Source organism: Excalfactoria chinensis, chromosome 12, assembly GCF_039878825.1.
Source record: "Excalfactoria chinensis isolate bCotChi1 chromosome 12, bCotChi1.hap2, whole genome shotgun sequence".
Taxonomy (NCBI): Eukaryota; Metazoa; Chordata; class Aves; order Galliformes; family Phasianidae; genus Excalfactoria; species Excalfactoria chinensis.
The window spans coordinates 1,417,060-1,430,252 of NC_092836.1; the positions used below are offsets into that span (position 1 = coordinate 1,417,060).

General features: G+C 49.5%; 1 protein-coding gene across 2 annotated transcripts in view; it reads right to left on the reverse strand.

Annotated features, from left to right (window-relative positions):
- Positions 1-272: 272 nt before the first annotated feature.
- The window catches only part of ITPR1 (inositol 1,4,5-trisphosphate receptor type 1), a 151,040-nt gene continuing 138,119 nt past the window's right edge, over positions 273-13,193 (reverse strand). Inside the window, exons 60-61 of one of the 2 annotated variants that reach the window (XM_072347531.1) lie at positions 6,471-6,632; positions 273-1,651 (exon numbers count right to left, since the gene is read on the reverse strand). In XM_072347531.1, coding sequence (XP_072203632.1) covers positions 1,565-1,651; positions 6,471-6,632 — 249 coding nt within the window. In that variant the 3' untranslated portion in view covers positions 273-1,564. The remainder of the gene's footprint in view (positions 1,652-6,470; positions 6,633-13,193) is intronic. The other variant, XM_072347530.1, reaches the window with a different exon arrangement.

Consider the following 13,193-nt stretch of genomic DNA (forward strand, 5'->3'; position numbering starts at 1 on the left):
GCAAAACAAGAACTCCAACACTTCAGCCTTAAGATGATAAGCCCCAGATATCAGCACTCCACATCTCAGCTGCAGGACCTGGAGCACGTTTGCATGTGGCTGCAGAGAGCCCAACTGGTGCCGTTGTTTCCAGCTCCATCTGTGTCCCTGGAGCTGCAGTGGGATGAGCTCAGTCCTGCCCTGCAGGCCCCCCCCGCACCGCTGACCCAGTGCTTGTGTGTGTGACAGCACCACACGCAGCCCTTGGGGTGGGGGACAAAGCACAGCAGCCTGTGACCACGTGGGATTTTGCATCATTTATTTAAATACCTATATTTATGCATTTACAAATTTTCATAGCTCTGTTTGTAGCTCTTTTTTTTTTTGCCTTTTTTTCTTTTTTCTAGACAGTATTGCAGAGAAGTCAGCTTTTGTAAAAGGAGGTCCATGTATAAAACGATGCAATGGACTGCAGAAAACAAAAGGCTCCTCGTACTTTCTAGAATCAGAAACCAAACAAAGTGACCAAATGGAGGGAGAGAACGGGGGTGGGACAAAACAACCTCGGAACAGTGGCTCTCTCATAAGCATTACATATGTCAGTGCTCACCTACGGTCCTAACGGGATCAATTGGTGCAATGCCTGTCTGCAAAAAGCTCCGGCAGGCACGGAGGTCTCTCATGGAAAAACAAAAGGAAAAGGTCCTGCAGTGAGGAACACAAAGCCTGGGCAGCCTCACGACGGAGCTTTGTGTCACAGCACAGAGCGCCTGCAAGAGGCTGCACCAACTCACCAGCAGTGCATGCTCATCCCAAACTTCGTTTTGCATAAAAAGTTCCCTTTAAGAAATCTCACCGTTTATAAAACCCAATATCTGAGCTCTCTCAGCCTCTGAAGAAATCACTTGAAAAAATACCTCCTCTTTTCCCCCTTTGGAAGCTTCAAAAGTAAGGTTTTGTTTTAACTGATATCGATTTAACAGCTCATGGATTCCCAGCGTCATCCCTGGGAGGAAGAGGCAACAGATGTGGCATCGCAAGATATTTACACACATGGTACAAAAATGTCCAAGGGTATGAAAAATCACCAGTAACACGATTTTGCAGCAGCCTCATTTACACCGGTAACTTTATACCATTTATTACATTGTACTAACACACCAGGTTCAAAGATGTGCACTCCCTTCAGGGCATTCAGGAGTTACAAATATATTGTGATTGCATAATTCATATTGCACAATTGTATAAAAACATAAATACCAGCTATTCTATTCTTTAAATACAAAATACATGTCACGTAGTCAAATATTCTTTTCAAGTGCAATTCAGGTGCTCTCTTCAGTCCTTCCAATAAAAAGGCAATTTTGATAGTTTTGGCACAAGCTTAACCTCCGGCATGTGCCAACAGTTCTAATTACAATACGTATGCCCCAAACTTTATATAGTAGCAGTCATATACATACAGTATAAAAACAGGGTATTTACAAGATGAACTAAACGTACACGGAAGCAGCCTCAGTGGTTGGATCTGGACTCGGTGAGCGTTATTCACGTTGCTGCGAGAGGGAGAAGCGACCCTTCTGACTTATGCTGGTTGCTGTGGGTTCACATTCATGGGAGGAGGGTGTCCTAGGAGACCGATGCGCTGTTTCTGCTTCCTCTGTTCAGTCATCTGGAAAATTAAAAAGTTTGCTCATTAGGCCAGGCCGCTTCCTGTGTGTCAGCGCACAGAGCGAGCCGTCGGCCTGGGCAGGGCTCCTTCTGAAACCCACTTCTACAAATCACGCTCTCCCACCCCCTGTGCCAAGTGCTAGCAGATGGAAAAGGCAGCTCCAGGCCTCGGGAACTCCTCAGGGGAAGCCATGGCTTTGCTTGTGTGACGGAGCTCTGCTTGCAAGGAAATGGCCCTTGAGAAGCTGTTGGCATGCATGAGTTTGTCAAGAAATTGGTGCAGGAACGAGCACAGGTGGCTGCCATCAGCTTCCCAATAGGAACACTTGGTAACTTGGACAAGGTTAAGGCAGGAGGGAGGCACGGGGCAGAAAGAAAGGCTGAGCCTTCACCCGAGGGGTGATGGACAGCTGCAGCTCACATCAGGAGAGGGCAAACATCCCTCCTGACCCCCTGCAGGCACACCTTGCCATCACAGAGTGATGTTGGAGCCACAGCCACCTGAAAATGGAGCTCTCTGCACCAACCGCCTCAAAGCAGCGTGCCAACACGCAGCTGTGCCCTACCCCATGGCACAAACATGTGCCTGCAACTGTGCCCCTGCCACAAAACCACTATGGCCCCATAAAGTCATCTCGTATTCAAGCATGAGAAGCCACACAAAGCATTCTGCTTTATGGGAGTTAACCTTGTGACTTAATTTGGCATTAAGCTCCGTGATAATGAGACAGATAACGCTGTTTTTTGCAACATCTACATCCACAGTCATGTAATTTTTGCCATTTTCAGTTATTTAATTGCAGACGTTGATCATCAGAATTGATTGTGGGAGTAATCAATTGCAGTACATAGCAGACAGTATATTCACACGTTGCTCATCAGCAACACACACCTGAAAGCATTTGCCTAAAAACATGCATTTAGAGGCAGCAGCTCCTCCTTCCCCTGCACTTGGGGCCACTCTGCGTGCCAGGAGCTGGAGCCCACCATGGGAACATGCAGTGGTCAAACCCAACCATGCTGGACAGCTCTAGAAATGCACTCGATGCTCCCCGCACACACTGCTGTGGTCAGGCTCCCAGGCAAGCAGTCACATCCAATTCTGCACCAGGGAAAGGACTGAAATACAACGGCACTCCTGAAGCCATAATTAAACATTATTACAGCTGGTGCCTCGCTCGGTGTCTGACCAAAGAGGAGGCAGAACTGTCGTTTTTCTGTTACTTTTTAAGACAAACTGCCACATTCTCACAAGGATGGGTCACACCTCGCATCCTCTGTGACACACTTTTGGAAATGTACTTTCACAACAGGCTCATGGGGCTTCACAGGCAGACAGGCGTGGGTGCAGGGAAGGGAGGGCCTGTGCACAACTCCAAACACACACACACACACACACACACACACACACACACACACACACACCCCTTCCCTGCTGGACCTCCTGGAACTGTTGTTCCCTTTCTCAGGTCACCCACCAGCTCGAAATGCAAAGTGGCAATGAGGGCTTCTTTTAGAAAAGTATCTATTTACATGAATTCATTTCAGAGAGTGAATGAAGAGCCATGATTTCACTCAACTAATGATGAGGGTACACCTAAGGCACACATGAGATGTGGAGGTGATCCAAGACAGCCAGCACGACATCACCAAGGGCAGAAGGTGCCTGACCCATCTGGTGGCCTTCTGTGGTGGAGTGACGGCATCGGTAGACAAAGGAAGAGCAGCTGATGTTGTCTACCTGGACTTGTGTGAAGCCTTTGACATGGCCCTGCACCACATTCTTATCCTTGCCCAGAGAGGCTGTAGATGTCCCATCCCTGGAGGCATTCAAGGCCAGGCTGGATGGGATCCTGGGCAGTCTAATATAGAGGTTGGCAACCCTGCCCACAACATGAGGTTTGGAACTAGATGACCTTTAAAGTCCCTTCCAACCTAAGCCATTCTATGAGTCTATGGAATAGAAACAGATACAAAAAAAAATGAGAAAAGTGCAACAAAACAAGACTTGTTGATACTTTTCACATTCAGAGGCACATGGCTTCAAGGCAGAACAGTTTGAGCCTCTATCACATTTACCTGGGGAGAGAGTCCCCTGCAGAAGTTTGATGGCTGCAGTGACCTCACGCCCAGCTTAGAAGACAACAAACTACGTATGCTTTGTAGGGGAGCTGTCAGCTACCAGAGGGCCCAATGGCATGCGATTAAACACCAAAACGCAACCAAGGCTCCCAAAGTTCATCAGAGTCAAGTTGAGCTCTTAGATAATCGTGTGTAATTACGTAGATGCACTCTGCCTAGTTCCAAAGGTTGCTTGTGAGTTGGAGTTAAGTCCAGAAAGGAGAGCAGTGCGTGTGCCAGATGCACGACCAGGGCACCAGTTCCATGGGCACGCTCAGAACATGCTGCTCGCAGCGTGCCAGCCCTCACCTGCTTGGCTGTGACTGCTGGGTACAAGTCAGGTTTGGGGGACAGAGGTTAAGGGTCTTGGTGATGTCACGGCACTGACTTGAAAGAAGCCAACATCTCTTGCGGCTGCCTCATACTTACTGAGCACTGGAAAGGACTTGTGGATGATTACATCTAATCCCCTGCTGTTGCAGACAATTCTGTCGTAGTCTTTTTGCACAGAATTAAAATGATCAAGATTTTAATGGCTCTGTGTGCATTTCTCTCCTTTGTGAAAGCAGGCATGCCGGATTTCAGTTTTTAACTACTGTCTGCAGAAACCTAACGAGCTTGAAAAGCAAATGAATGAGAGGTTTGCCCTCTATTTAATTGCAATAAAATAAATACAAATAAAAGTTCCCTGAGCTGGTTCCTTTTCCTGGAGACAGCTCCTAATCAGGAGGAGGGACGTACTGGCTTTGTCACATAATTGGAACATCCTGCAACTTAAGCAGGGTGCTCTCAATAAGGGTACTTAGGGGAATTCCTAAAAGCTATCACAACATTAATGAAGCTGGTTTCCTCTTTTGCTTTTACAGTCAAATAGCTCTTTAAAAGCTAAATCCTTCATTCTTATTTTCACAAAGAGCAAGAAGGGTTTTTCAGTGCTTGGGCAGCCAAGAGCTGCAAGCTTTAGAAATAAATGCGTTCCAATCCAAAGCTGGCTTCAGCCGATGGAAAGACTCCTGTTGTCTGCAGACCACTTTGAGTCAGACCCTTCAACAGGAAGACGTAAGACACATGTTTCAAGATAATTGTTTCCAGGCAAAAGAGCAAAAATGCTACCCAGCGAGTATTAAAGCTCAGACAAAAGAGCAACTGCCTCCATCCTCTGTCCTCAAAACCAACTGGAGCGAGGGGATCCATGGCATAGCGTCTGAAAACTAATTACAGCCAAGAGCAGAAAGACTTTCCGCTCTCAACCTGACACTAATCCCTCCCTGTGCTCTGCGGGGTGCTGGGGAGAAGAGCCCAGCTCCATCAGAAAGCAGAGCATGATCGGAAGTCAGCGCCAGGATCGCAGTCAGCGCTGTCTCCCAAAGACCATCTTCATAAGGATAACTTGCTTACACAGAGAGCGGGTCAAAAGCAGAGCAGAGATGGGAAGCAGGCGTTGGGATAGTATTGAAGAGAGTTTTGTGAACTATTCTGCAGTAGGCAGATCAAATCTGAACAGGCAATGATCCAAATCTGTTGACCATTTCTGCCCTGCACAATGCTACCCACTGCCCTGGGATACAATTGTGTGCAAGCCTGCTATTCATTTCATCCAGTGCAGCTATCAATGTAGACATAGCAAGCGGAACCATCTGGCTCAGGCTATTAATCCATAATGATAAGCAAGCAGTCACTTCGCTGCCACAGACGGCTTCTACCAGGGCAGGCAGAAACAGTTTTGCCTTTTATTTCCACTTGGGTTGTAACCCACACAGACATCACAAAGGAAAGCATCGCTGTCAATGAAGCATCGTGTACAAAGAGTAATAACTGACAGTGCAGTTCAGTTCATTCACAACTGGTAAGCCTCTGATCAGCTCTTACTTCACCTTCACATTATCTTAAATAATCCTTTGTGAACCTCTCCCAGAAAGAATAATGTTTACCCAAATACACCTTCGAACACCGAAAACTATTGATCTTAGTTACACACAGGAAGGAGTTGGCCAAAACTAAAAGTTAATGCAGAGTCTCCAAGCTCTTGTTTCACCAACAACTGCTGCACCAAAATACTCCTCTAAGGTCTGTGCAGTGTTTGAGTGTTAAGCGGAATCAATGTGTGCTGCAATGCAAAATAGCACTGTGGGCAGTCTGTGCTGCAGATTAAAGCATGACAGTAGCAAACCTTTATCTGCACGAGCAGCACAGCTCTGACATGAAGGAGACCACTGCACGCTAACTGCTCAGGCTCTTCTCCAGTTTCTCAGTGGGTTTTGAGGTCCGTGCAGCAGTGCTGCACTTCTCTCACTATCACACCCTCTGACTCTCAGGATCACACCAAGGTCTTAGGGGTGAAAGCTGTATTAACAACAAAACTGTAAACAAAGATACTGACATGGGCTCTGTGCACCGGCAAAAGCTGACTGACATCAACGCCAGCTTTGATTTTTCAGTGCAAGTTTTTCCCTTTGGGAGGTGTCACCCATTTAGTTAGCACAGCACTGACAGGCAGGTCAGCAGTGGTGCTGGGCTTTGGGAAGGTGTTTGTTTTTTCTCAGTGCTTTCCTAAGCACAAATTACTTTAGAAAAACTCTGCACAGGGTTCACAGAGTCCATGGAGCTGTAAAAACCCACTTGGTAGAACAGGCTTGCAGGAGCTGAGCTGCCCGTGGGCGTGTGACCGCAGGCTGGCTGCCAGCTCTGCTCGCCCTTACCTGGTCTTTCAGCTCTGACAGCTGCCCAGAGAGGTTGGTCACCAACTTCATAGTGGACTCCAGCTTCTCCTGCAGGTTCCTCAGCTCGTTCTGCTCTCCCTCCGAGTCGCTGCTGACGAGGGACATGGCTCGCATCCGGGGAAACCAGTCCAGGTTTCGCTCCTGAGAACCAGGCACAAGTTCATAATTAGCTCTTACCACATGAAAACCTGCACCACAGCGGCTCGGTGCAGACATATCTTTAATGCCACGCTGGGACATTCCTCAGATACATAAAGCTCTGCAGCATTTTCATTTGCGTCTTACTGGAAAGTCTGTAAAATCACCCACTGGAGGCAATGAGGCACTTCAGATGCAACTACTGAAAATTAAGGTTGCTTCTCGATGGCTTTTCCTATCCAGCAACTCATCCTCCCCAGCCATTTCTTTCTCAGCACAATACACAAATACCAGACCATGAAGCAGACCCCACTTTAGTGTCTGCACACACAGCCTTCCATGTGAGAAATCCACAGCCATCGTACACTTTCTCAACCAGCCTTTGCTGAAGACTTTCTGCTGATAAAGTTGGATTTTGACCAAGCAAAGTTTGGCTGTGCTTTGTACTGAAAGAAAGCGTGCTCTACTTAAGAACACTTGTACAGATGAAAAACTTTCTTTTAAAAGAAAACAAAAGCAAATATCCCTATTATGACCGGCTCTTTCACTCTAAAACATAAGACAGATTAAATTCCAATGCACCGCTGACAATCAAGCCTGCCTTCAGGCCTGCAGCTCTCTGGTACTCCAGGTTTAAGTTACAGCCAGGAAGGCAGCGGAGGCATGAGGTTTTATTAATGTGTACACAGAGGCTCACACGTACACTCACATACACACCCGTGACGTTAAAAATAAAAGCGGGAACGGAATAGAAAGCCACAAGAGAGGAGGAGGGGTGCATCTTGACACCCTGAGTTTTAACACTGGTTTCCTATCTAGTCCGGCTCTCCTCCCACACTGGAGATGCTCTCTGGAATGGATGCTGAGGTAGCACAGGGTGAGGGGATGTGTGCGCTCTCGCTGCCCACCCTGCGGTTGTTGGCAGTGCTTTACATGGACCAGACAGACCAGTAGCAGCCCCTGGGATCATCCCAAACCAGAGCTCCATCAGCCATGCTGGTTAATTGCAGCCAGAGTTCACCACTTCCACAGGCATCACGGACTTTCTCAAAACCGTGGTGTATTCTTATGGCGCTGTCAACTTGCTTTGGGGTTCTGCCATTATCCCCTGCCTAAACCTCTAAATCAACCTCTCCCCCCATGTCTCCTTGCCCCCCTCCCTCCACTCTCAGTCTTTTCCAGGAACATCCACACTGCTTAAATCAGGGCTGTGCACCTCTACAGAGAGGCACAGTCACGGCCTTTCTGCAATTCAGATCTCTTGCCAAGAATCATCATCTTAAATTAGTTGCTTCTGATCTGCTCAGAGTTTACTACTGCAGAGATTAAAAGGCATAAATGAGGCCCTTTCCCATGCAGTGCAACGCAGGATTCCCACGTGATGCAGAGCTGCCAGAACGGCTTTTCTCCTGATCCCTGTTTACAGGGCAGATGGTTTCTGCTAATAAAAGAAAAATATATATATACAGAAAATATGCCTTTATCGTGACAAGTGCCAAAATATTTTGGACTTCAGGGAAAGACAGTTCCACAACTAAGATTTAAGAGCAGCAATGGGCAACAGTTCCCTGCATTCTTCCAGCAGCATAAAGCACTCAGGATGGACATGTGGGCACACATTGCTTGTGCTCCAGCCCAGCTCCTCTACCACAAAGTATCTTCCCTTCCTGCCCAGGGAAAATCAACTAGAAAACAACTGAGCATCTCTGCTGTCCTCAATGCTGAGCATTTTCAAGGATAAAGTAAACAAGACTACACTGAAGTTTACATTCATCCATCAGTTCAGGTGCCCAGCTCCAAAGCTCCCAGGCTGACACAAGAGCAGAGCCCTGCAGTTCCTGCCCACTCCTCACTTGCTGGGGGAATATTTGGCATCACTCCCCGTCAGGTGAGCCTTCCATGCCCAGAGCACTCCCATGTGCTCACCCATCTGTTCTGCTCGTGGAACATGATGGGAGCAGGTCCTGGGGACAGCAGGTTTTACCTACCTTCACCTGCAATGTTTTATTAACAAATCTCCCACAACCTTTTCCAACGTCACTCTGCGACACAGCAAACAGCAGAGCTGCTGCAGGGCTGCACCTCCATCACTGCGGGCAGGGCAGGGGGCTGATGGTCTCAGAGAGCTGTGAAATCAACCTAGCAAGCCCAACAGCACTGCCAGCTCCCACAGGGCTCTCAGGGTTTCACATTTACTGGCTTTCTGAAAGCCCCTGCTCTTCACGTCACTGAGGATGAGAAATCTTGGCTTTCTCTTGAAAATACGACAACGTGCCTCTCTAGTTCTCATGGCTATGGTGAATGATGGGAAACAAAAATGATCCCGTGAACTCCTCAAGCTGAGGAAGGGGAAGGCTGAAGGAGAGGAGACAAGGGTGATGGCTTCCCTTTGCCCTCTCAGCAGCAAGGGCACGGTTCACACCTGAGCCCAGGCTCGGCACTGCTGCTGCACCTGCTCAGTGTGAAGGGGTTGGTGTGGGCACCCAGCGTTTCCTGTGCACAGACAGGGAAAGGGCTGAGGGAAGTGCCTGTGCATCACTCCAGCCATATTGCTGGGCTGGACACTGCCCTCACTCCTGTTCCCATTTCGTGCCACTTGTAGGTGCTGCACAAACCCCAAGTGCACCCAGAAAACACAGAGCTGCTGCCTGGCAAGCAGCACAGGGTTGCCCACCCAGTGAGCTGGGCAGCTGTGCTGCAGGGAGGCACCGCTCCTGCTCCTCCCCATGCGCACAGCCCCACATCTCTTCATGCTGCCTTCATGGGAAACCTTCAGCCCGTTCTTACAGCCTGCCCCAGCTCTGCAGAAAGGAGCTCGGAGCCTGGATGTAAGCAGCTTGCTTACATGTAGCATTCCGTCCGAACAAACGCCTGCACTCTGGCTGTTGAGGGGGTCCTGCTGAATAAATAAATAACGATGCCTAGGGCAGAGCTGGTGGAAATGGAAAGAAGCAGGAATGTGGAAAGGTCAGTGCTGGGAGCCCGTGGGGCGCTGAGCAGCAGCCAGCCCGGCTCCCGGCCCCACGCCTCCGGCAGTGCTCAGCGCAATTCAGGGCTGAATAAAAGATTTATATCTCGATGATCTAGTTTCTGCTGAACTTTAACTGAACAGCAGGGTGCCTTTAAAGATGAAGCCTGACATCTTTTACTTGAGGTTCGGTAGCTTTTTTGTTTTGCTAAAGGCACCGAGCGAGCTACGAAGCGCAAACCTCCTCCTTGATCCCTTTTTCCTGCCTGCTGGTCGCACGCCGCCCGGCTGCTGGCATCCCACATACCGATGCCGTTATGCACTGTCTGCTGTGGTCCTCCTACAAGCCGAGGCACCGCGATCCTGGTGTGCACTCAGCTCCCTCTTCCCGTCACAGTCGCAGCTTCCTCTGTTTGAACAGACGAGCTGAGTGCAGCCACTGACGGAAGCTGGCTAACCGCAAGGGCTGGGTTTCGGGTTAGCTCTTTTCTAGGTAAAGTTGGAAAAGTCCCTCTTGTAAGGCAAATATCATTAAATCTCAGACATGGGGGCGATGCTGACCGGCCTCTTAAAACGTCCACGATTGGAAATTTAAATAAAAGAGGAAGCTGTGTTGCATGATGCAGATGCAATTCATTCTGAGAAGTGCCTGCTCTTCCCTGCTTCTGCCGAAGAGTTTATTCTAAGAAGGGTTTCTGAGGCAACCTCCACACGGAACGTGCCAGGAGATGCATTAGCTCTGCTCATGGGCCGGAGGTGACTGCGCTCCGCTTGGCCCCGCCGCGGCCCCAAGGAAGTCACCGCTATTCTGGGCCTGTGCTCCGGCAGCAGCGCTGCGCCTGTTATGTACAGGGTGCTGAAAGGCTGATTCAATGCTCGTCAAAATATAAGTTCCAATAGCCTGCCCTCTGAAGAGCGCCTGGCAGGGCACTGCTTACTAAGGGAAAGCAACTGCAGTGACTTTCTACTTGTCACATGTCATTAGAAGTCACGCAGTTAATAAACAGCTTTCTGGAGTGCTTCGAAACTGAAAAGCTTCGTGCTTTTTTCTGTTGTTGTTGTTGTTGTTTGTGGCGAGATGAAACTCCACTTGGTTCTTTCTTGTGCTTCCTGGAAAAAGCCCCACGCCGGGTTTTTCTGCAGAGGGCTGAGCATCGCTTCTTCCACACCAAAGAGCGCTTCTCACCTCTCTGTGCTGCCTCCTCGCTCCCAGCTAAAAATATTCTCAGGTCCCACCCATGTCTTTAAATTTGCGGTTAATGATACGAAAAATATTTCTCCTTTTTTAATATTTAATCTAAATACAGAAGGGGTTTTTGCAGAGGCCTGGAAAGCAGACGCCGTTTCCAAAGGTGGGAGAAGGCCACATCTATGTGGGAAACGACCCCGCCGTGCATCCCAGGAGCAGCTGTGCCCAATGACTCACTCCAAGGGAACGCTCTGTTTATCAGAAGCGAGGTGAGCTCTCCCAGTGCTGCCGAGCAGAACGTGACTGCGGTGACCTGGTGGGAGCTCTGCAGGAGATCTCCCAGGCTGGGCAGTGCCACCTCTTCCCAGCAGCTCAGTGCTGGTTGTTTGGATCTAGATTTTAAGTGAAGTAGGACGTATTACATCACGATCAGCCGGGCAGGACAGAACAATTAAACACGCAAAGTCTGAACAAACAGCTGCTGGCAGCAGTGCTGGCCCACCTACACTTGCTCAACACGTCCGCTAAGAGCCCGCGCAGCCTCCGCAGTGCCCGCAGCACGGGGTCAAGGCCTCGGCAACACTTCTGGGCCAGGGCAGAGACAGTGGTGGCTCAGGAGGAGGCCATCTGCTCAGCGATAGCTCAGGGCAATGGTCACTGCCCTGTGACAGCCTGGGGGGCATGGCCAGCTCAGCACATGCAGCTCCTCAGGGCTATTGGTGCTTCTACCCCTCCCTCTGTCCCGGCCAGGCTCCAGCAGCAAGGACACGGCAGCACTGCACACGTGTGTACCTGCAAGCGCTGGGATCCAGCCCTGTTTGAACACATTATGCAAACAAACCATTACACGGAACTGCTCTGAGGTATGTGCTGCTGTTTTTGCCCACCCAGGCCCTTTTTCTGGCACACGGAGTCTCACGGGGCCCAGGCAAAGACTGACAGGCCTGCAGGGACACGAGGTTGACACTCCCACTGTGTGCCGGGGGCACCAGGCCATGACTTGAAGAGGATCCTGAGGGCAAGGGGGAAGGAAGGGAAAGGAAACAAAGTTTTGCTGGGCACCATTAGAGAGCAGCAAGGCTGACAGCCCTCCCCATGTGCTGAATGAGTAACAAGGGAAGGAGCACCACCATTTCCCCATGGCTGCAGACATGTCACACATTTAATTGCAAAGACCACGCTCCTTCCAGCTACCACCCTCTGCACCTTTGAGCTCTTTGCAGGCACAGATCTGCTGCAGGGCACGGCCCTGCCCAGGTCACTTATCAGGGAGAACCAAGGTCTTGGCCACATTAGGTGGAGGCCAGCAGCAGGAGCCATTGCTGCTGTACACACAGGTCACACCACCTCGCCTGGGATCAGCACGCTTCTGGCCTGCACCTTACCTCATGCCGAGGGTGGGACGAGGAGCTCAGCTATCAAAACCAAAGCTGCAGACCGTGCCTATGACGCAGTGTTTCCAGCAGCCAAGGGCCTTCTGCCAAGTGCACCTCCTGGCTCTCCTCTGCCCCTGCTATTATTTGCTATTTAACTCTGTAATTATATTAGCTAACCCTGGTACAGTATCTCAAGACACAGCTTGTTTGGAAGGCAACGTACCACCAAATTAAGCCCTGACCTCCTTGGTCCAGCTCTCTAGCTTGCAGTCAGTGCCCTTTTGTGCCGGGAACTCGGAAGCCCTGGGCTCCCCATCTGCAACCAAGCAACTGCACACAGGTGATTTGTACGGGCTGCTCTCCCCCATGCCCATGGTCAGCCCAACACAGACAAGTTTTTTATACAGTGTTGTCCCAAAGTAGAAGATTTCCAGGCACAAATTACACACAAATGTAACTCAGTTCTAGCACTTTCTCAGACTAATTCCAGCTATACATTCACTAATCACCAGTACTGAAACCAGACAGCCCCTTTCCAAACACACTGGCTACTTGTAACTGCCACAGGAGCCTCATTCCAAACCCAGCCTTGGGCACCTCCAGCTGTACTTGTTCAGTGCAGAACCCGGGGACAGCAACCCCTCAAAGCCATCGTCACTTGAGCCTCATGCATGTCCTGAGTCACTCCTGTGAGCACAACAGCCATGGCTGGCTGCTTCAATCCTTCAAATCAGCTTGAACTTGCACTTCTGCGAGAATGTAATTCTAAATCTTGAGGCTGCTGAAACCTTGCCTTCATTTATTAGGAGCTTATTCTTGGCAGAATTGCAGGCTACGCTGGATACTCAATCATAAGGAACACTTTCCAACTATGGCGCGGCCCACAGCTCAAGGCGAAAAGAAAAACATCCAGTGCTATCTGCAAATGCCCAGTTTTGTACACAGAGGTTAACTTGGGCACAAAAGGAAATCCTTAGTCTTCATCTCCATTCCAAATTCATTTAAGGCTATCTGCACCATCATTTCTATTT